Source organism: Saimiri boliviensis, chromosome 9, assembly GCF_048565385.1.
Source record: "Saimiri boliviensis isolate mSaiBol1 chromosome 9, mSaiBol1.pri, whole genome shotgun sequence".
NCBI lineage: Eukaryota > Metazoa > Chordata > Mammalia > Primates > Cebidae > Saimiri > Saimiri boliviensis.
This window is the reverse complement of record NC_133457.1, coordinates 15,400,299-15,423,512: the sequence shown is the minus strand read 5'-3', so window position 1 is coordinate 15,423,512 and position 23,214 is coordinate 15,400,299. Positions and strand designations below refer to the sequence as shown.

The following is a 23,214-nucleotide window of genomic DNA, read 5'->3' as shown; positions in this document are numbered from 1 at the left end:
AACAACATGATTCTTAATTATTTTCTTTCCGTAATTAAAGACAGAAAAGAATTGTGCAGACATTTTGGGGAATGTAAGTGCTACATTCATTTATCTAAATAGATTTTACATGAAAGTTGTTTTAATGTGTTATTTGTACTTTCAATATATCATAATTATTAAGAATATTTTATATAGAACCAATTTCATTTATCTCTGATGAAATAAAAGGATTACAAACGTCACTTCAAATTTCTAAGATGTAGATGCCATATAGCATATTCGAGTCACTTGTTAGTTTTCTTTATAGCTGCCTATTGTGGTAATAACATATATTTTATTTTAGCTACCATTACACACTCCATAAATCTAGTAAGTATGTCCTGTTTTGAGGAATGCCAACTCATGACCATATATACATAAGCCATTTCTCTCTGTCTCTTACATTTTTACTATTTTAAAATTTATACTGAATGATATTCAAGAAAATGTATGCAGTAACTTCAAACACACTGAGCAAAGTTAGAAATAAGATATACATAGGTTAAAGTATTTGAAGGAGAATAATGAATCTCTGTGAGGCCAGTTTTTGAATGACTGACTAAGCAATACAGAAACAGGAATATCTTCCAAATATAAAAATAAAAGGTTCAGGGGTTTTTGTTTGTTTTTTTACTGATTCAGTCTTTTATTCATTTAATAAGTTTCCCAAGAGTAATTGATACCAATTTATTCCTCCTTTTTATTACTTTAGGCAATTATCTATCAGTTCTCTATTTATTACTTTAGGCAACTATCTATCATTCCTCTATAACTCTAACAGGCAATTATCTATCATTTCTCTATTTATTACGTTAGACAACTATCCATCATTTCTCTATAATTCTAACAGGCAATTATCTATCATTTCTCTTTCAAATGCTTTGATGGTACTACAGTAAAAGAAGCTCAGGAATAAGTACGGTGGGGGAAAGGGAACGTGAATAGAAACCAAAAAGCTAAAAGGCATGGAGGGGAAGATGGAGAAGAGTAAAGCGCAACCCCATTATTTCTCTTCTAGCTTTTGTATATAAATATGAGTAAGCCATAAGTCAAAATATGCTTTAAGAGGCAAGCATTCAACAAATAAAAAATACAAAGCATCCATAACTTCGCATATTGTACTTCAGATCATTTCTCTTCAGCAGAGATGCAGTATTTGCTGCAATGAATATTTTAGGATTCGGTTTTCTGTGTTCCTACTAACCACTACAATGAAGATGAAAAACCTCAACTTTTAGAGAAGGCCATGTCCAAAAAATTACACACAGAGATAACAGTAAAAATAACTACCTCAGGCTGAAAATAACCATCCTCTCTCTTGTTCTTTAGGTAACAAAGAAGAAATGCAAGCCATCGACAACCTCACCTCTGTGCCTGGGAACACCAGTCTGTGCACCAGAGATTACAAAATCACCCAGGTCCTCTTCCCACTGCTCTACACCGTCCTGTTTTTTGTCGGACTCATCACAAATAGCCTAGCGATGAGGATTTTCTTTCAAATCCGGAGTAAATCAAACTTTATTATTTTTCTCAAGAACACAGTTATTTCTGATCTTCTTATGATTCTGACTTTTCCCTTCAAAATTCTTAGTGATGCCAAACTGGGAACAGGACCACTGAGAACCTTTGTGTGTCAAGTTACCTCCGTCATATTTTATTTTACAATGTATATCAGCATTTCATTCCTAGGACTGATAACCATCGATCGCTACCAGAAGACCACCAGGCCATTTAAAACATCCAACCCCAAAAATCTCTTGGGGGCTAAGATTCTCTCTGTTGTCATCTGGGCATTCATGTTCTTACTCTCTTTGCCTAACATGATTCTGACCAACAGGCGGCCAAGAGACAAGAATGTGCAGAAATGCTCTTTCCTTAAATCAGAGTTTGGTCTAGTCTGGCATGAAATAGTCAATTACATCTGTCAAGTCATTTTCTGGATTAATTTCTTAATTGTCATTGTATGTTATACACTCATTACAAACGAACTATACCGGTCATATGTAAGAACAAGGGGTGTAGGTAAAGTCCCCAGGAAAAAGGTGAACGTTAAAGTTTTCATTATCATTGCTGTATTCTTTATTTGTTTCGTTCCTTTCCATTTTGCCCGAATTCCTTACACCCTGAGCCAAACCCGGGATGTCTTTGACTGCGCCGCTGAAAATACTCTGTTCTATGTGAAAGAGAGCACTCTGTGGTTAACTTCCTTAAATGCATGCCTGGATCCATTCATCTATTTTTTCCTTTGCAAGTCCTTCAGAAATTCCTTGACAAGTATGCTGAAGTGCCCCAATTCACCAGCATCTTTATCCCAGAACAACAGGGAAAAAAACCAGCATGGTGGTGACCTAAATGAAGAGACTCCAATGTAAACAAATTAACTGAGAAAATATTTCAATCTCTCGGTGTTCAGAACTCATTAAAGCAAAGCGCTATGTAAAAATATTAACTGACGAAGAAGCAACTGAGTTAATAACAATGACTCTTAAAACAAGTAACAGAGGATTACAAAAGCAATTTTCATTTACCTTTCCAGTATGAAAAGCTATCTTAAAATACAGAAAAATAATCTAAACTGTAGCTGTACAGTAGTAAAACAAATGGCATCCAATTGCCATGCGGCATGCAAAACTATGCAGTATTCATGTTTTGAAGAGTTTTGCCAAAATGAGTAATCATATAGTATCTTCTGTAATTTTTTAAATATATTAATACTCATAATTTTATTTTTTCATAATCAACTAAGGGAGAATGATCAATTGGATATAATCTTGTTACCAAAAATGATTACTTAAAATGTACATATATATTCTAGTCCCCTAACCAAATCATGACCTACTGGGATATTTATAAAAATTTAAGTAAGTGCGATACACAAAGAATAGTAACTATTAACTTTTAATTCTTAACAAAAACATAAGGGATTTAAACTAACTGAAACTGTATTTGATTGGACTTAATTTTATGTTTATTAAGAAGATATCTAAAGAAGATCTTTACAATAAAGATAAGAAATATCAGTCATTAAAATAAGGAGAGTTACTTTTATGATATTCTAACACTAAACATTTCCTTAATTCTAGAGAAACTGGTTTTACTAATTTTTTACAACTTCAATAATACCATCACTGACACTTACCTTTATTAACTAGCTTCAAGAAAATAGCTGCTAATTGGGTTAATGAACATTTTACCTTATTGAAAAAAATTAAATATGATTACAAAATTGCACAACGTAACTACTTAGAAGAAAGTGAATGAACTGTTTGCAATTACTTGCTTGTATTGGTGTGTATAAAAAATTTACATTAAACTCTAAATCACTCTTTGTTGTAATTTCTTTGTTCAAAGATATTAGATACCATGACTCACCATATACAAGTACATCAAATCCATTTAAGAAAGAATTAATGCCAACACTTTTATTACATGTTATTGTGCAGTCTCTTCTGAAGATGACATCTCATTTCAGTAAGTTCAAATGTAAGAGGTCAGACTTATAACATGCAGTCTAATTCTACACAAGGCATATTTGCTATTTTAATGTAAACAAAACATATAATAAGTTTACATTACTTATCTCAATCTTATATGATCCACAGAGGTGATTCTCAAACAGAAGGAGAAACAGAGATCAATACCAAAATATAATGCCAGAAGAAATAAAAGGGTATATTGTTGTATAAAGCTCACTGAATTTTAATAATAATCACTTTTCTCCAAATCCTCTACAACCTCTGCTGAGTTCTATTTCAGTACGAAGCTGAACTCAGTTAACTACTAAGTGTTATTTACTTCCAAGCAGCCACATTTCCTTCTCTAACACCACTAAAAGTAAGCACTTAGTGTCAATGGAGAGGCAGAGATAGTTCATACAGTATATACCCTATACACTGCTGGGATAAACAGCAATAGCAATTTTTGCTTTGCTATGTAGACTAATACAGTTCACTCTAAAATCATATGCATAAATTTGTATGTTCTATAAGAATACCAGGATATTTGGGGTAGAAAGATAATCTAAAGATCAACTAATCTAACCTTCTTAATTTGCATGTAACAAAAATAAAAGGCAGACTCGTCCCTTCACCCAACTAAGTCAGTGGTACAGCATGCATTGAAACTGACTACTTCACAGTGTCTTGAAGGGCAGATGTTGGGAGACTGCAGAGTGGACACCAACTACCCAAAAAATCTTTGTCACTGAGATGGCAATTTCCAAAAGAGAGGAAATAAACAGAAATGCTAATAGTAATATGGTATTTTAGTAAAAATAACTGCAAAGTATTTGGAATTATCTGTTTTATGGGAATATATATATACACACACACACACACACATATATATATACATATATACACATATATATCTGTGTGTGTGTGTGTGTGTGTGTGAGTGTGTTTGTGTGTGTATACATGAAAATTTTACATAAAACTCTAAAATCATGCTTTGCTGGGATTTCTTTATTGAAGAACCTTAGACATCATATATTCTTACATCAAACTAAACCCATTCAAGACAGTCTGAGAGTTAGTATTTATGGAATGCTCATTATACATAAAACATGCCATTATCTCTAGTTTTTGGCATATAAATATACATCATAACCCCACATTTCATGGTGCTTTATTTTTTTTAAATGAAGCCAAATTCTGCAGACTCAGGTCAAGATGTGAAGAGTTCAAAAGATGAGACAATAAAATGTAGTCTTGCCCAAAGCCTTAGTGGCTTACAGGTCTTAAAGGTATCAGTTACTGGCAGTTTTTCTCAGTGGTTTCTTACACAAAAGGTCTAAAGCAGGGTGTTGGCAAACTATAGCCCACAGACCAATTCCCAGCCCACTGCCTATTTTTGTACAGCTTGAGATTTAGAAATCTTTTGTTTTCATTTTTTTGGTTTGTAATTGTTATGGATACATAATAATTGTACATATTTATGGGAGTAGAACGATGGTTACCAGAGAGTCATGGGGAAAGAGAGGATAAAGAGTGGCTGGTAAATGAGTACAAAAATACAGTTAGCAAGAAGGATTAAGACCTACTGTTCAATAGCACAGCAGGATGACTACAGTTTAAAATTATGTATTGTATATTTCAAAGTAACTCAAAGAGTGGTTCCTAACAGAAAGAAAAGAATGCCTGCAGTGAGGGATGCCCAATTACCCTGATTTGATCATTACACATTTTATACTTGTATCAAATATCACGTATACCCCTTTTCAAATGTTTGTAAAGAAAAAAAATCAAAAGAATAGAATTTCACGCCAAATGAAATTTATATGAAATTCAAGTTGCAATGTCCATAAATAAGGTTTTATTAGAACAAAACTATGTGGGTTTTATCCACGGCTGCTTTCATGCTATGACAGAGCTGAGTTGCTATGATGGAGACTGCATGGCTCACAAAAACCTAAGTATTTTCTAACTGATTCTTTAAAAAAAAGAAGAAAAAAGTAGAAAGAAGAAAAGAAAGAAGAAAGAAGGAGGGGGAGGGGAAGGGGAAGAGGAGGGGGAAGGGGAGGAGAAGAGGGAGGGGAAGAGGGAAAGGGAGGGGGAGGGGGAGGGGGAGGGGAAGGAGGGGGAGGGGAGAGGAAGAGGAGGGGGAGGGGGGCCTGACACAGTGGCCCACGCCTGTAATCCCAACACTTTGGGAGGCCAAAGCAGGTGGATCACCTGATGCCAGGAGTTTGAGACCAGCCTGGCCAACATGGTGAAGCCCTGACTCTACTAAAAATATAAAAATTAGCTGGGCATAGTGGCGGACACTTGTGATCCCAGCAACTCGGGAGGCTGAGGCAGGAAAATTGCCTGAGCCTGGAGGTTACAGTGAGGTGAGATCATGCCACTGCACTCCAGCCCAGGCGACATAGTGAGACTCCATCTCATAAATCAATCAATCGATCAATCAATCAATCTCCCTCTCCCTGGACTACTTTAAAAACAGGGGGTGGGGGGACCTTTTGTAAAAAAACTAACCCTTTTTTTTGTATCCAGGTATTTCAGCCACTTTGCACTGAAAATAGCTGATCACTGTTCACTGCCAACAAAGGTGTGATTACACTGCTGCCAGTGGGAACTGAAGATGTGTAAACACACCTAATAATCAACAGGTAGTGAGAAATCGCCTGTTTTTCTTTTAAAGGGGCAAGAGCATGAAAAAGCAATTTCCAGGAGAAGTACAAATGGCAAAAAAATATGAAAGAACATATGACATCAGCAATAAGCAAATAAATTTATATTTATGTGACATGGCTTTTTCACCTATAGGCTTACAAATTAATTTAAAAGGTTTTTGTGGCGTTTTTTTTTTGTTGTTTGTTTTTTGTTTTTTTTTGTTTTTTTGATACAGAGTCTCACTCTGTCACCCAGACTGGAGTGAAGTGGCACAATCTTGACTCACTGCCACATCTGCCTCCAGCATTCAAGCAATTCTCTGCCTCAGCCTCCTGAATAGCTAGGATTACAGGCACCCACCACCATGCCTGGCTAATTTTTGTATTTTTAGTAGAAATAGGGTTTCACCATCTTGGCCAGGCTGGTCTCAAACTCCTGACCTTGTGATTCACCCGCATCGGCCTCCCAAAGTGCTGGGATTATAGGTATAAGTCACCACACCCGACTTGTTTGTTTGTTTGTTTGTTTGAGAAGGAGTCTTGCTCTGTCACCAGGCTGGAGTGCAGGGGCACAATCTCAGCTCACTGCAACCTCCAGCTCCCGGGTTCAAGCGATTCTCCTTCCTCAGCCTCCCAAGTAGCTAGGACTACAGGTGCGCACCACCATTCCCAGCTAATTTTTGTATTTTTAGTAGACAGGGTTTCACTATGTTGGCCAGGATGGTCTCAATCTCCTGACCTTGTGACCACACACCTCAGCCTCCCAAAGTGCTGGGATTATAGGTGTGAGCCACCACACCTGGCTTATAGCATTGTTTTTAATAGAGAAAAACTACTATTGCAAACAAACTACACACCCATCAGTAGCAGCTTAACTATGGTAAATTTGTGTAGCATAACTGATTTTAAATTTGATTGGCATGTCACTAGAGAAATACAGATCAACACCACAATGAGATGCCATCTCACACCAGTAAGAATGGCTACTATGTAAAGTTAAAAAATAACAAATACTGGTGAGGTTGTGGACAGAAGGGAACACTTACACACTACTGGTAGGAAAGTAAATCGGTTCAGCCACTGAGGAAAGCAGTCTGGCTTTTCTCAAAGGACTTAAAACAGAATTACCATTTGACCCAGTCATCACATGTTTGGGTATATACATAAAAGAATAGACATCGTCCTATCATAGAGACACATGCATGTGTATGTGCATCACAGCACTATTCAAAACAGCAAAGACATGGAATCATCCTACATTCCCATGATTGATAGACTGGATAAAGAAAATGTGGTACATATACACCATGGAATACTATGCAGCCAAGCAAAAGAAAGAGATTGTGTCCTTTGCAACAACATGGATAAACCTGGAAGCCATTATTCTAAGCAAACTAACACAGGAACAGGAAACCAAATACCACATGTTGTCACCTCTAAGTGGGAGCTAAACATTGAATTCATAGGGACACAAAGAAGGAAACAACATACATCAGGGCCTACGCTGAGGGTGGTGGGTGGGAGAGGGTAAGGACTGAAATGCTACCTATCCAGTACTATGCTTATTACTTGGGTGACAAAATAATCTGTACACCAAACCCCTACAACACACAATCTACCTACATAGCAAATCAGCACATGTACCCCTAAAACTAAAATAAAGTTAAAAAAAAAATCAGGTCAGTCTACATGTACTAACATGGAATGAAACAAAAATCCAATATATAAATAAATGTAAATATATTTGTACACATACACATTGGTATGTACATATAAGAATATTAACTTTCACTTTCTACTATATGTTTGTATTTCAATTTTTAAGCATATGATTTCCTTTTATAATAAAAATGTGAAATGGTAAACGTTTCAAATAGCAGTGAATTTATTGCCTATTTCTAGTTACATTTAGAGATTTTCTAATATTATTTAGGAAAAACAGATTGCTACATTTATTAATAAAAAGTGTAACTTATTTTAGCTTCTTATTACCACTTTTAGTCTTGTATAGAATTTTCACATAATCTGAGAAAGTACTGTGGTATACTTTGATGGGAAGTAAAAGTCTTTTCTATGAATAAAGAAGTATAGGAGTTCCCACTTCAATTTTCATCCTAAATGAAGGCAAATACTTCCTCATCTTTTCACATATTATTTATTGGCACTGGGCACTGGATGGTCAATTTTGATCCAACTGAGAAATCCCAAAGGAGACGACAAATGGAAATAGCAGTTTCTTCCTATGGCTAGAGACTGGTTTCTGTGACCTTGCATTTTATCTTCTTTGGTTCCTTTCTGATCACTCTGCTTTGATCCAATTTACATGGGCAGAAAGTTTCAAAAGTCCGCTAAACTTTGTGGCTGACTGTTCCCTTCTCCGACATCAGGAACTTCCAGCTCACGAACTCCAGAATTTGCCAAACAATTCTACTGTCACCCTATCTAGGGCTTACTGGGAGGCAGGAGAGTGAGGCAGGTTCCAACCATGGGCTCTGAAACCAGACAAAGTGTGTGACTTTGCAGCAGGTTTAGGTTGCATGATTTTGGCAAAATGGCTTAATGTCTGCATTTCAATTTTTCTCGACTCTAAAAATAGGACCAATCCCTGGGGATTGTTGTAAGGATTAAATAATCACTTAAAACAGTATAGTTGGTGTGACTTTACTGATTTTAACTACATTTTCTTAGAGTCCCACAGGATTTTAAATGTTTAGTTTATTCCCACTTGATAGGCTCCTAACTTCTGGGATCTTTCACTGTAACTTCTTTGATTCTTCTCTCCTTTTGTGAGACATCACCATATGTATGCACAACATTCCAATTTTCTTTCAATTTCATTTTAACAAGAAACTTACATGATACCTACCATATGACAGACATTATTCTAAGCACTGTTGAATGTTCATTCATTTTATTCTTGTAACAACACTGTGAAGCAAATACTATTATTTTTATTGTAAAAGTAGGGCAACCATTTCATAGTGAGCATATGCAGCCTGCCTAAGGTCACAAGAAAATAAATAATTGGAAAAAGGAAATGCGCCCAGGCACTCTGGCTTCTCACCATTCTGCTGAGCAGCTTCTCTGCTATGCCCTCCCTGGCAGGCACTAGTACTGCTGTGAACTAAGGAAAAATCAGCTAACACATAAGAAGCGATGAGCATACAGAAATGAATGATCTATTGGATATTTACTATGATTGAACACTTTGACATCTACCACATTTAAAGGAATATATTTTCAAAACTCTAGAAACAGGCACCATAAGTCAGTTCCTCTTTGGAAAGTTTCCCACACTTTACTGTTTTGAAATCTGAGTGATTTCCAGTTTTCAGATTATGAAATTATCCTGCAGAGAATTTCTCTTGTTTAAAGGAAAACTATTCTAGATCTTCCTTTAGATTACAAATTTGGGGCTACAGAGAAATTTACAATTAATTTTATAGATTAAATTTCTCTACTTAAGAAATAAAGCATTTTTGTTTGCCTCTGCTGAGCAAACAAAAAGATATATGTTTATAAGATATACATGTATGCTCCGTTACCTTAATGAAATCTTAAATCTATACTCCCAGGATTAATTTATTTGTCAAAGAGTAATTTTTCAAACTGTGCCATCATTGGGTAGTCTAATCAAAACTATCAGACATCGTATTGCCTCATATTTTAAAATGTCCAGGGGCATTACATTTTTACTCTCAGAATCCAAAGCCAAGTCACCCAAAAACTTCATGATCAACCAACACTACAGTCTCGTCTAACTCTATGGTAACATTGTGGCACAAAACATGAAATGAAACTCACCATGGAGAACTCCACATCCTCCAAAAGATCTCCTAATTTCTGCTTTTCCTATGCCTACCTGGCAAGCAGATGTCTGCCATGGACAACAACTTTCTCTATGCAAAAGCAGCATTACATATTTTCAAACTTGAAGAGAGTTAAAGAAAAAAAAATTTATAGATATTGGCCCAATGTTGATTGATGAAATTCCTTAAGTCTTTTGCACCAAAATACACCATATACAGAAAAGATTTCCAAAAATGGCTCTCTAACAAGTGAAAGAGCATAGTATCTGGATTTGCAATCACTCCCATGGCAATGAGTGGCTAACAGTTTTTAATACTTCCTATATGTCAAGCACTACTCCAGGCAATCAATTCATTCTTAATAACAGGGTGAGATAGATTCTATTTTCAAACCCATTACACAGATGAGGAAATTGAGACACAGAGCTGTTTAATCATTTGTCTATAATCTAATCTCAATTAATTGGTGGAATGGGATTTTAACTCCAAACAGCTGGGTCCAATAGTCTTCAACTGTTAGAAAACATCATGTTAACTCTCAGATCCCAAAACCAGAAGACTAAGACAAATATCTACAAAAATAAACATATCATCCCCCTCAACACAAATCACTGGAAAATCCAGTTTACGAGGATGCAGAAGATGATTCTGTGCAATTTTAAAGTCTTACTCTCCTGCTTGATTGTAATTTGGGACTACTTTCTTCATCTTTCTGTCTCCCACTATATACAAGAAGCACTCAAAAAGTTCACTAAACATGCAGATCAAGAAGATAAACTTCAAGAAAGTTATGATGAGAAAATTTAAAGATAATTTCAAATAAGCTTCTTTATTCAAGTCACAGATTTACAGTATGAAAGTCTGGACTAAAAGAGCGTATTAGCAAATCCCCCAAAGGTTTGAATATGAAGATGTTCTAATGGGTCACATTACAAAAGTAAAAATAAGGAAGGAAATCCACTATAAGAAAGCAGAACACTTGCTTCACACTCTCTTTTGTGAGCTGAACTAATGACTGCTGCAATAAGACGACACAGAGAACTGAGTATCTTCCCGAAGGTGAATTTTAATTTTTTATTATGAGTGTGTTTGCTTATATAAAAGGTAGAATATGCTTAAGGGGAAAAACAGTGCTTTAAAGTTAATAATCTTCAAACCATAGTTTATGAGCATAAGGAATTACATAATTCACAGCAATCTGACGTATTAGTAATAATTATGTATTACTGTCTCTTAAACAGTTTTCTTCTATGGCTAAGAGTAGAACCTGTTCTTTGGATTTCACAAGGATGTGAAAGTAATGGTGCTGTTAAAAGTACCAAAAATATATTGTATGCTGTAAAAATTCTAGCCAGAAACAGTATTTTCCTTCTCAACACATCTATTCAAAGTGTTGGATAAATGCAGCATGTTAATATGTTATGAACATAAAGTCTGTTTTTAAAAAAAAGCATTTGCAAATCATGAAGGGTTTTTTGTTTTCCTTTGTTTGTATAAATGTTTGTTTGTAACAGGTGACATTGGAAACAATGAACACCACAGTGATGCAAGGCTTCAACGGGTCTGAGCGGTGCCCCAGAGACACTCGGATAGTACGGCTGGTATTTCCAGCTCTCTATACAGTGGTTTTCTTCACCGGCATCCTGTTGAACACTTTGGCTCTGTGGGTGTTTGTCCACATCCCCAGCTCCTCCACCTTCATCGTCTACCTCAAAAACACTTTGGTGGCTGACTTGATAATGACACTCATGCTTCCTTTCAAAATCCTCTCTGACTCACACCTGGCACCCTGGCAGCTCAGAGGTTTTGTGTGTCGTTTCTCTTCGGTGATATTTTATGAGACCATGTATGTGGGCATCGTGCTGTTAGGTTTCATAGCCTTTGACAGATTCCTCAAGATCAGTAGACCTTTGAGAAATGTTTTCCTTAAAAAAACTGTTTTTGCAAAAACTGTCTCAATCTTCACCTGGTGTTCTTTGTTCCTCATCTCTCTGCCAAATATTATCTTGAGCAACAAGGAAGCAACACCATCGTCTGTGAAAAAGTGTGCCTCCTTAAAGGGGCCTCTGGGGCTGAAATGGCATCAAATGGTAAATAACATATCCCAGTTTATTTTCTGGACTGTTTTCGTCCTAATGCTGGTGTTTTATGTGGTTATTGCAAAAAAAGTATACGATTCTTATAAAAAGTCCAAAAGTAAGGACAGAAAACACAACAAAAAGGTGGAAGGCAAAGTATTTGTTGTCGTGGCTGTCTTCTTTGTGTGTTTTGCTCCATTTCATTTTGCCAGAGTTCCATATACTCACAGTCAAACCAACAATAAGACTGACTGCAGAATGCAAAATCAACTGTTTATTGCTAAAGAAACAACTCTCTTTTTGGCAGCAACTAACATTTGTATGGATCCCTTAATATACATATTCTTATGTAAAAAATTCACAGAAAGACTACCATGTATGCGAGAGAGAAAGACCATAGCATCAAGCCAAGAGAATCAGAGCAGTCAGACAGACAATATAACCTTAGGCTAACAACTGTACATATGGTTAACTTATATTTATTGCTGAGACTTCAGTAGATAATGTGGAAATCAAATTTAACCAATAAAAAAGATTGGGACAAATGCCCTCTTGCATTTTACCATCCTGGTATAAAGAAAAGATTATATAAATTTTAACTCCACATAGATGTATTCATAAGCTGAATGAACCATTACTAAGAAAAAGCAACAGGATACAAATGGCCACTAGAGGTCACTACTTCAAGAGCATTCACTAACACTGGAAAAGATTAAAGAGATGTGCATATCCCTGCAAACCTCCCCTCCAAACACCTTCTCACATTCTTTTACACAATTCACACAACACTACTGCTTTTGTGCCCCTTAAATGTAGATATGTGCTGATTTAAAAAAAAAAAAAAAAAAAAAAAAGGCCAACTCCTGAAGTTCACTGTTGAAAACTGCAGCCAGGGGTTCAAAGGGCAAATTTGAAGAGTCTGAGGAACTGAACTGGGTCAGCAAGTCCTCTGAAATCCTGGGTAAAGAATTTTCTCCTTACCATTACAAACAGCTTCTTTCACATTACAACAATACACCATCGCAGGGACAAGCACCATTATTAAACCACTTTTCTTATCCCTTAGGTGTATATAATTCAAGTATGAGAATGCTATGTTACTATTCTTTGGAATTCTGCTTCTGTCCAGCAAATACTCTGATGATGGTTAAACATGCCACCTACTCACCAAAGCCTTCCTGGGCCACAATCCCTACACCCCTGCCCCTCCCTCCGGTTAAAAATAATTACTTCTTCTGTTTGGGTGTGTGATAGGGTTCTCAATGCAGACTCCCCTTTTCTAGTTAACACCCCTAAAAAATGTTAAAGCTTCTTGAGAGGCAGACATGCCAGGTTTTCTTGGTATCTCCCACAATACACCCTACAGTCTATGGTCTACAGATGTTTTAAATAGAATTGCTATTCTTGATACATACAAAGATGTAATTGCTGACCCATAATCAGTAACATCCATATTGGGAGATTTTTCAAAGGATGATGATCTGCTTATACTTATTTAACATGGTATTTTTTCTTACATCTTTTGTGATTCAAAAAATAAAATGTAATTTTCTGAAATGATGGATAAGAGTCTATATCTTCAAAAAAAAATAATCTATATCTTCTAGAGAAAATACACAAAGGAGTAGTCAAGCTCTGTAAACGTGCCACGAGCTCCAACACAACCATCATAAGGTAAAGCCAACATTTTCTTCCATGGCCTCAAAGGCCCTAGAACTTGCCTACCTTTCTGGCCTCACCTCCTAACTACTTACCCATCTCTTGAACTTTACACTCTTATATAAATTTCTAACTGTTAGAATATGCCATGCTCCATTTTTGCCCCTGCATATGTATATTTCCCTCTGGTACACTTGGAAGCCTCTTATCCATTGTGAAACCCTATGTTGCCATCACATAGTCCATAAAATCTTACCTGGCCAACATTCCACCATCACCTGAAACCCAGTCACTCCCTCCTCTGCATGCTGCCACAACTATATTGTTAAACTTATCACACTGCACTGTAATTACTTCCTGACATTTGTATCTACTCTTTTAATAACCTATGTTTATTATTGAAAGCAGAAACTGTTTCATTGTGCAATCAATAAATGTTTGATAAAATAAAGCCCATTTGGTTTATTTTATGTACTAGAGAAGCAAAAGGGGAGCCAATTCTCATTGATGTTTTTATTATCCAAAGACAATATAAATTTCCTGAAATGAAAGCTCAGGCTCTCTCCAGCTGCTCTCCTATAACATGTATGTAGGGCCTGAAAATTGTGCTGCTCTTGGGTTCACTAGTGAATGATCATGAAAACAACAGGATCATGGAATAACCACATCCAAAGTTTTTTTTTTTTTTTTTTGAGACGGAGTTTCGCTCTTGTTACCCAGGCTGGAGTGCAATGGCGCGATCTCGGCTCACCGCAACCTCCGCCTCCTGGGTTCAGGCAATTCTCCTGCCTCAGCTTCCTGAGTAGCTGGGATTACAGGCACGTGCCACCATGCCCAGCTAATTTTTTTTTTTTGTATTTTTAGTAGAGACGGGGTTTCACCGTATTGACCAGGATGGTCTCGATCTTTCGACCTCGTGATCCACCCGCCTCGGCCTCCCAAAGTACTGGGATTACAGGCTTGAGCCACCGCGCCCGGCCCACATCCAAAGTTTTAAAGCTATTGATGAAATCCTTTAGCTATGCATGTTGATAATGGTTAAGTAAAATTTGTAACTACAGCATATAGCAATCATAAAAACTCTTCTTTAGAAAGTACTCTTGATGTCTGATCTTCATTCTTTCCAATAACGGAATTAAATAATCATCACCATTAGGGATGTCACTAAATCTGTATTATCTTGACTGAGTACATTACACAATTACAAGTAGACTATAATCTTGTAAGTAACTGCATCCAAGCTACCCTTGTTAAATACCAGGTATCTTTAGCGACATAACCTATGTATTTTGCCTCTAATGACATTTTCAATCTCTATTTAATGTGGGTACACCTGAAGTATACAATTTTTAAAAACAACCTTTCAAGATAAAATTCAAAGAGTAAATCTGTCTTCCATAAATACAAATACTTCATTCCATTATAATATTCCACTCAAAGGCAGAGTGCCTGACCTGTAGAATAAAATAATCTCTTTTATCAAGAACTTGGTGAAAAGACATATTAGAGATACCCTAAAATAACATTCAAAAGATGAAAAACTTCTGAAGCCAGTCATCATCAATACTCAGGTCCAAAGTATTTTTAAAAACAAGATGCCACAATATAGCCATAAATGATACACCAAAAAGAATAAAAGAAAACAGCAGCTTTGACTGACAGAATATGTGAGCTTAGAATACAAAGGCTTCTGTCAAATGTTAAAATGTAATCATCTGTACAAATAAATAGGGTAAGATCTTCCCAATAACCTTAAGGAAAACAGGGGGGCTGAAGGGAGTACAGTTCCCACACACAGAAAAATTCTTGAGAAACCAAGGAGGAGCCCAGTAAAGGGGAAGGATGAGGCAGAGAAACAGTGAGATTCTCAAATCATGGAAGCCAAAGGCAGATAAAGTCATTATATCATAAACTACAAAATAATTATTCAATCTTATTAATCCCATTATTTCATATCCATTTAAAAGCTTTTTATAACTTTCCAAGTTATAAAAGTTATACCTTTCATAACTTTCCAAGGTATTTTTCCTAAAAATACTTAAGCCTTACCCCAACATCAACTGTATTCCTCCAGCAAGTTAATAGATCAAAGTTCACATGGATCTTAACAGAATATCCAGAGCAAAAAAAAAAAAAACAAAACAAAACCCAAAGCAAGTATTATCTATTATTTAAGAAAACATACTTAGAAGACAGTAGCCCTACTAAGCAAAGTGTAGAATTTACAAATCATTTGAAGTACCTAGAAACACATCTCAATATTTAAATTTTACATAGAAACCAAATGTAGGTAATATGAATACAGAACACATCAACTGTATTAGTAAGCAAATTTTAGTGGCTACCAGAGTCAGCTGGAGGGATTCTTAAAATACAGATTCCTGGCAGGGCACAGTGGCTCACACCGGTAATCCCAGTACTTTGGGAGGCCAAGGCAGGTGGATCATGAGGTCAGGAGATCGAGACCATCCTGGCTAACATGGTGAAACCCTGGCTCTACTAAAAATACAAAAAACTAGCCAGGTGTGGTGGCACATGCCTGTAGTCCCAGCTACTTGGGAGGCTGAGGCAGGAGAATCACTTGAACCTGGGAGGCAGAGGTTATAGTGAGCCAAAATCATGCCACTGCACTTCCAGCATGGGTGACAGAGCGAGACTCTATCTTTTTTTTTTAAAAAAACAAAACAAAACAAAAAAAGATTTCTAGATCCATCTAAAAGACAAAAGCAACACATCTATGTCTTTTAACAATCCCTGGAAGGCTATGAAATGCTTATTATCTTTATATTAGAGATAAGAAGTTGAGAAACAGAAAGGCTAAGTAACTTGTATGAGGTCACAGAGCTTGCCATCTGCAGGAATGGGGCTAATTCAAACTATGGCTTCTAAGCCCATATTCTTAACCACTGCATTTACAACCTCAGATTTAATGTTCTCAAGAGAAGTCACAATTCTAGTCTCCCATACTATATTTCCTGTTATTTATAAAACTTCCGTAGCCACCCCCATGCTCCCTGACCCCACAAAAACAATACATTTCTGTGTAGGTAGTAACCAGCCCAGATGCTGCCAGGTAATAGGTAATAAGCCCTGACCTAGAGGCTAACAAGAACCTCCCAGGACCCTACCCAGGCAGCTCACACTCATTTCCTGAATGCCTGCTGTGTGCCAGGCTCTTTACAAAGATCATGATCTTTCTAATTCTTACTACAATCTTATGAGACAGATACTACATGGCTCTCTAGTTAAAAATGGGAACAAACTGAAGCACAAAGCAAACATACACCTTGCCCATGGTGCACATCACTCACCGACAAATGGGGCAGAGCTGGGACTGACACCCAGGCAGATGGTCTCAAGACCAGCAACTCAACTGCTCTGGTCACCATCTCTCTGTCATGTCAGTCAGACTGAGCAGAATTCCTCAAAGGCCCCACTTAGGGAGAATAAGGAGGCGGCTTCTTAGAGGGGAAGAGAGAAGTCTCACATGAATGGGCTTTAACAACCTTAGGGGTATGAATGGTGCCATCGTGGCACCTATGACTACTTCAGGGGTCCCTCCAGCACTTGAGAGCTCAGGGGGAGTAAAATCCCCAAGACTGAATTCACTTGTTCATTTAGCCAGTCATTCCTTCATCATCAACTTGGGTACAGGGCCTTTTGTCTCTCTAGAAGGTGTACACTGGTAAGGAACACAGATTATAATGACTGGAGACATGATAAGAGGTGTGAGAGACACACCACTGAAGTTCAAAGGAACAGGCAATTAATGCCACACGGAAAAAACGAAGACGGGCTCACAGGAGATGGAAATTTGAACTGGAACTTTAAGAAAACAACATTCAAAAGGAAACCCTGCAGCAGAATTAGCAGTTTAAAGGCAGGCTCAGGTAGGAGTGGAACTGTGCTGTGGTTGGAGCGTGAAGGTTGCAGGGGACCTGAGCCTACAGTGCATGGCACAGGAAATACATTTGGGACAGAGACGCAAGATTGTAGAGCCAAGCACTGTATTGGGGCATCTAGTCATCACTAATGAGTCACTGAAGGTTTCTAAGATGAAGAACCACATATTCCAGGCTGTGCATTAGGAAAATCAATTGGCCAACTACAGGATGACTCTAGACTGAAGGAAGAGCCAGTAAGGCCAGGTCAATTAAAGAGGTCTTCCATCTATGCAGGAAAGAGCCATCGGGAAAACATGTGACATGGACCTTCTAGACATTCTCAGGAAGAGGAGTTTTAAGTTCAGAGTCCAAGACCACTAAACATGGAGGACTTTACGTAAAACATATGGTTAATATGTAAGATATATTAGCAATGGGACCCATAATGCCTCCATCCCCTTCTCCAATTGAGGGCTGACTGCTTTCAGGATTATTAGTTGAATGATTTCCTAGGTCATCATCACAGAAGCAGATTTGGGGTATGTTCCACTTGAGGCATCAGTGAGAGAGCTAGGATCAAAGAGCCCACAGCTGGGTGAAAACATGGACCAAGGCTCCAAAAATTTGCCTAGGTTAGAGGCAGAGGGAGTAATCTTTTTTGAGACAGGGAGAGAAATGAGATGAGAACCCCAGAGGTCATACTGCAAAAGTCTCATGATCAGAACACAGAAGACAAGGAGCAGGGATGACGCCTTGGAATTGGGAGGAGTAGTGTTAGTGAATTAAAAGGAGAAACAGGAAGTCTAGTGTACTGCATACCAAGGAACAAGAGAGATTCAAGGAGGAAGTGATGGTCAACAGAATCATACACTCTGAAGAAGTCTAAAGTGATGAATCTACAACTATAAGATCAATGGTAGCTCTGAGAAGGAGGTGGGGGTGAGCTCCAGTTTGTGAATGGGAAGTGAGGACATAGAAGCAACTCTTAACTTCCCATAATGGGCAAGTCAGTTTAAAAGAGTTCCATGGGGACAGATGCAGTGGCTCACACCTATAATCCCAGTACTTTGGGAGGCCAAGGTGGGTGGATTGCTTGAGCCCAGGAGTTTGAGACCAGCCTGGGCAAAATGGTGAAACCTCAACTCTACAAAAAGCACCAAAAAAAAAAAAAAAAAAAAAAAAACCCACTGCACTCCAGCCTGGATAACAGAGCAAGACCCTGTCTCAAAAGAATTCTGTGGAAAAACAAAACAGCTTTAATATTAGCCAGGCTTTTCCCAGGGATTTCTGTGAGCATGTAGAATAGTTCCTTCCTATGCTATGATGTGCACAGTGAACATGCTCCATGTGAAATAGCAAACAAAGAAGTACAAATCAAATGATTGGGTGTAACCACACAGGCAAGAGAACCCAGCGTTGGTCAGAAATTGGGTGTACCAATATTTTGGATAGCCACGTAACCTGGGTTTCGGCTTCCTTGCCTCCATTCTCATCTGATTATGAAGTCCTCATAGAAAAAAATAAGAATGGGGAAGAAAGGAAGCAGGGAGAAAATGAGAGATGGGGATACTAAGAAAATGGCAGAAATGGAAGTTGAGACAACTGGGAGGAGTGATAAAAGAGAAGGAAAAAGGCAAGATAATATGAAAGAGAAAGGAAATTAAATTTAAGACCTAAAGAGGTAAATCAGTTCTTTAAAACAAAAATTACATAACTTCCTCAGCATGTGAACTTTTGCCACTCTTGTAATACAACTCAAACCGACAAATATAACATCCTGAGGCATAATAACAGAATATTCACCTTTATTTTTGAGCTTTAGTTTAAATGTTACATGCTTGTATATGACTTTACTTACTGGTGTCCATCTTAAGCAACTATACCTAATGTATTTCTGAAGGCTTTTATAACTTTGGGGTTTTTAAATATTAGCTTTATGTATTGACTTTATATTGTATATACATATCATGTCACTGGTCTTTAAATCTTTGTCTTTTTATTCTATTTAACTGTACAACTGAGTTTCCTAAGTCCAAAAATGCCCAAATTATGAGTGAATGAAGCTTTAACCTGAACACAATAACTCTACTGAGACAACCTCCCTTCTATCCTCATATATGCTAACCTCAGCTTTTATAGACTCCCACAATCTCAGATAATCTGGAATAAAGAAGTCCAAATTTCCTCCTTTACAGGAGAAATAACTTTCAAAAAAGATTATAAAATGTGTTTCAAGTGATCATCAATTTGTCACTAACAGGAAAACCAGGAGCTTTCTAAAAGCAACCAAAATTATGGATGTATCTTAACTTCTGAGTTGAGGTATATCATTCCAAGTCTACCATGCATAGAGACTTCCCCATTCATTCACTTGCTCTCCCTTTACCTTCTGACAAAAGACAAAGTGCTCCTGTTCCCTCAAATGCCAACCAACTTCCAAACACTGTGAAATTGCCCTGTATATATTTACCCTGAGTAGATTAACTCATTTAAGCTTTACATCCCTACATGGCAGGCATTCCCATGCTCATTTTCAGAAGAAGAAATGCCTTACCCAAAGTAAAAAAGCTACTAAGTGGATATGCTCCAAATCGGAGTTTACCTGACCCCAGTCACTAGTCCCGTCACAGCTGGACACTGCCTCTCACTCAAGATTTACAAAGCAAGGAGACAGATTAAGTTGCCCAGCATAGGAAGGAGTATCAATAAGAGGGCAATAGTCAGAGATGCAGCCTTATCTCCAGACTCAATCTCCAAACCATCCCCCTTCCCTTTAATCAAATGAAGTTCTCATACCAGAGAAAGGTAAGTGTTTTTCACATAAAGCAGTCCTGATAGATACAAATCATTTCAAATGACAGATTAAATACAGTAATTCAAGCATAAGGACCCAATGATACCAATCTTGTCAAAGGACTGACTATTAAAGGGTTTGTAATAATTATACTTAGCACAAATTCTCAGCTACTGGATGCTGAGCCACAATTAGAATGACTTGTGTACAGAGATGAAACATTAAGATTCTGGGCAAAGGTTTTACTATAATTCTTGTTGTGTGTTCAGCGACATGGAAAACACCAACATGAGCATTCAAGAGAGATCAGCTTGAGCTATCTTGCAATTAGATCCCTGCTTGTCTTTCTTTTGTAATAATGAGTTAGTATACTATACGTGACTATGATGCCCTGTATATGTGCATTTTCCCTGAAGAAGAAATAGATACATCTGAGATTAGTGATAAAGAAAAATGAGATTATAACACAAATACTATGCCTACCAACACTGGGAAGAAACACTGTCCCTAGGTCCACACCAATGCAGAAAAGCCAAGGGGAGGAAAAAGTCACGTGCCATGGAGAAACCACTAGAAGACCAAGGTAAGCCTTGGTAATACATTTGCCCAATGTCTCATGCCAAAAAAATGAGAATTCAGATTAAAGAGTTCATTTCAGGACTGAGAAAGGCTTATGAGTAATCTTACCGCATTTTAATTTCTTCAAAGATGTGACGCTCTTTCCCTTGAGCACCTTGTCTCTTTAAGAATATATTTTGAAAAATCATAAAGGTTGAGGGAATTCTCATTTGAATTTCTGTGACTAAACCAAGACTCGCCATTTTACAGACCATGAGGTCAAGAGAAGTCAATTGAGTCAACCTATATCCCAAAGAAAAAGTGAGTTTGGTTCTATCAACTTTGCAATTAGTAATATATGAACCAGGCCTATGTCCAAAAACAAGATTATAGATACTGTTATTTTACTTCATAATTTCAAACTCCACTACAGACTTTGGGCTAATATGTCCAAATTGTCTCAGAAACATTTAAGTATCCCCTTGCTACATGTCCCACAGGAGGGACCTAGCAAACACAGAATGAATCAATTTTCAAAAACCAAGGAGATCAAAGTAAAAAAGAGGGACTCAGTAAAGAACAAAATATTCTAACAAGACAGTCAAACTGAATTCAGTGTGTGTTCATTAAAGAATTCCACATCAAAAAAATTTCTAAAATATTGGGAAATTGTCAAAATTTTAATGCAGGCTAAGTATTTTAAAATATTGTTTCAATGATAATCTCTTGACTGATAATAATATTGTGATTAGGTAAGAGAATATCCTTGTTCTTGGGAAACGTATAATATGTTGAAGTAGTTAAGGGTGATATATTTGTCCCAACAATGGCAGGCAACTTCAAATACATCCCCCCAAAAGCAGATGTGCTGGGGTGGGGAAGAGTATATGTGAAAACAGCAACAATTTATAAATCTAGATGAAACCTAGTTGAACAATTCTTTCAATTTGTTCATAGGCTTAGTTTCTTTAAAAATAATGTTAAAAGGAAAAAAATCACCCTATTTTAAAAACAAAACAAGATTTTTTAAAATTTTGTGGTGGCAGACAGACACAGACACGCAAACACACACAGACACACACACACTCACACACACACACACAAAAGATGTTCTGTATTTAAAATAAACTGGAGGTTTATAATGGCTAAACAAAAGTATTAAAAGAGTGCCCCACAACTAACAAGATTTTCCAATGAAGTGTAAACTAAATTATTGCTATAAAGACCCCTGGGGCTTTTATGAAATGTGAGACTTGCTATAAAAACCAGCAGGAAAAAAATTATGCAGGTTTACCTTTCGATTATGTGAATAATAACAAAGTTATGGGCTGGCTGTTACCTGCTCTTTTCATCAAAGTGTTACATTTTTTTCATGACTAAACATGTATTATTCCCCTTTTTGAATGTTAAATAAGACCAGCTTTCACAAGTCCCAACTTGAGACTGGCATAATATACTTTCAGACTAAAGCAAAAAGGCTGTCTCATGTTAACTTTTTCGTTACTATACTAAATTTGCACTGCCAGCCAACGAAACACTGAAACACACCAAGCTAGCTGTTACGCTACTGTCCCCGGGACATGTTGCTTACAGAGGTATTGAGAAAGGAAAAAGTGCATTCTATCCCAAGCCCACCTCAGGAGAAAAAGGGGCCACCTACTGTAGTGAAGGGACATCACCTTATTTCCTACTTAAAACCATCACACACAAAGTTAAAGATGCTTCATTATGCCGGAAAATTTCACAGGTCCTTCTTCACACTTGGAAAGGTTGGTAATAACCCTTTCACAGTACGCCCCTCCCTTTTTTTTAAAAGGGCTTTATTCTTATAACAGAAGCCTGTCAAATATCTGTCAGAATAAGCTCCCTTCTATGATTTTATACACATCACTGGAAATGTGGGGTGATAATCCTCAGAACTTGCAGCAAAGTTCTTTGCTCAACATACTTTTAAAGGGGGCCACAAGAGATACTTTTTCCTTTGACTGATGCTTTTAGTACCTGATGGTTAGTTGTTCTGGCAGTAAAATGTCAAATTATGAGCAGTACCTCCCTCATTTATAATTTGTGAATCCTAATGAAAAATGGCAAAAAGGTCAACATAAGAAGGACTAGTCTCCCAAACTAAAGTCTGCATAGCATAACTCTTCTACTCAAAATGCAACAAACTGGCATCAAAAAAAGAAAGAAAAAGAAAAGAAACTGGATTCAAATGCTAAAAGTGAAATCCATGGGGAAGTACAAATAGCGGAGAGACAGACAAACCTAAAGGAAGGATTGTTTGTAAATCTGCAAATTC

The 23,214-nt window shown here is 37.1% G+C and overlaps 3 protein-coding genes across 14 annotated transcripts in view; 2 read left to right on the top strand and 1 right to left on the bottom strand.

Moving 5' to 3' along the window:
- The window catches only part of P2RY12 (purinergic receptor P2Y12), a 49,178-nt gene extending 45,780 nt beyond the window's left edge, over nucleotides 1–3,398 (top strand). For 3 of the 4 annotated variants that reach the window (XM_003925036.3, XM_010335776.3, XM_074405499.1), the window contains one exon: nucleotides 1,351–3,396. In XM_003925036.3, coding sequence (XP_003925085.1) covers nucleotides 1,365–2,393 — 1,029 coding nt within the window. In that variant the 5' untranslated portion in view covers nucleotides 1,351–1,364 and the 3' untranslated portion in view covers nucleotides 2,394–3,396. Of the gene's footprint in view, nucleotides 1–1,350 lie in introns of all 4 variants that reach the window. The other variant, XM_074405498.1, reaches the window with a different exon arrangement.
- The window catches only part of MED12L (mediator complex subunit 12L), a 361,238-nt gene that overhangs the window by 93,999 nt on the left and 244,025 nt on the right, over nucleotides 1–23,214 (bottom strand). The window lies entirely within an intron of this gene.
- P2RY13 (purinergic receptor P2Y13) lies at nucleotides 10,920–14,281 on the top strand. The gene is made up of 2 exons (XM_003925030.4): nucleotides 10,920–11,001; nucleotides 11,457–14,281. The coding sequence occupies exons 1-2, from the start codon at nucleotides 10,954–10,956 to the stop codon at nucleotides 12,471–12,473; spliced, it is 1,065 nt and encodes a 354-aa protein (XP_003925079.1). The 5' UTR covers nucleotides 10,920–10,953; the 3' UTR covers nucleotides 12,474–14,281.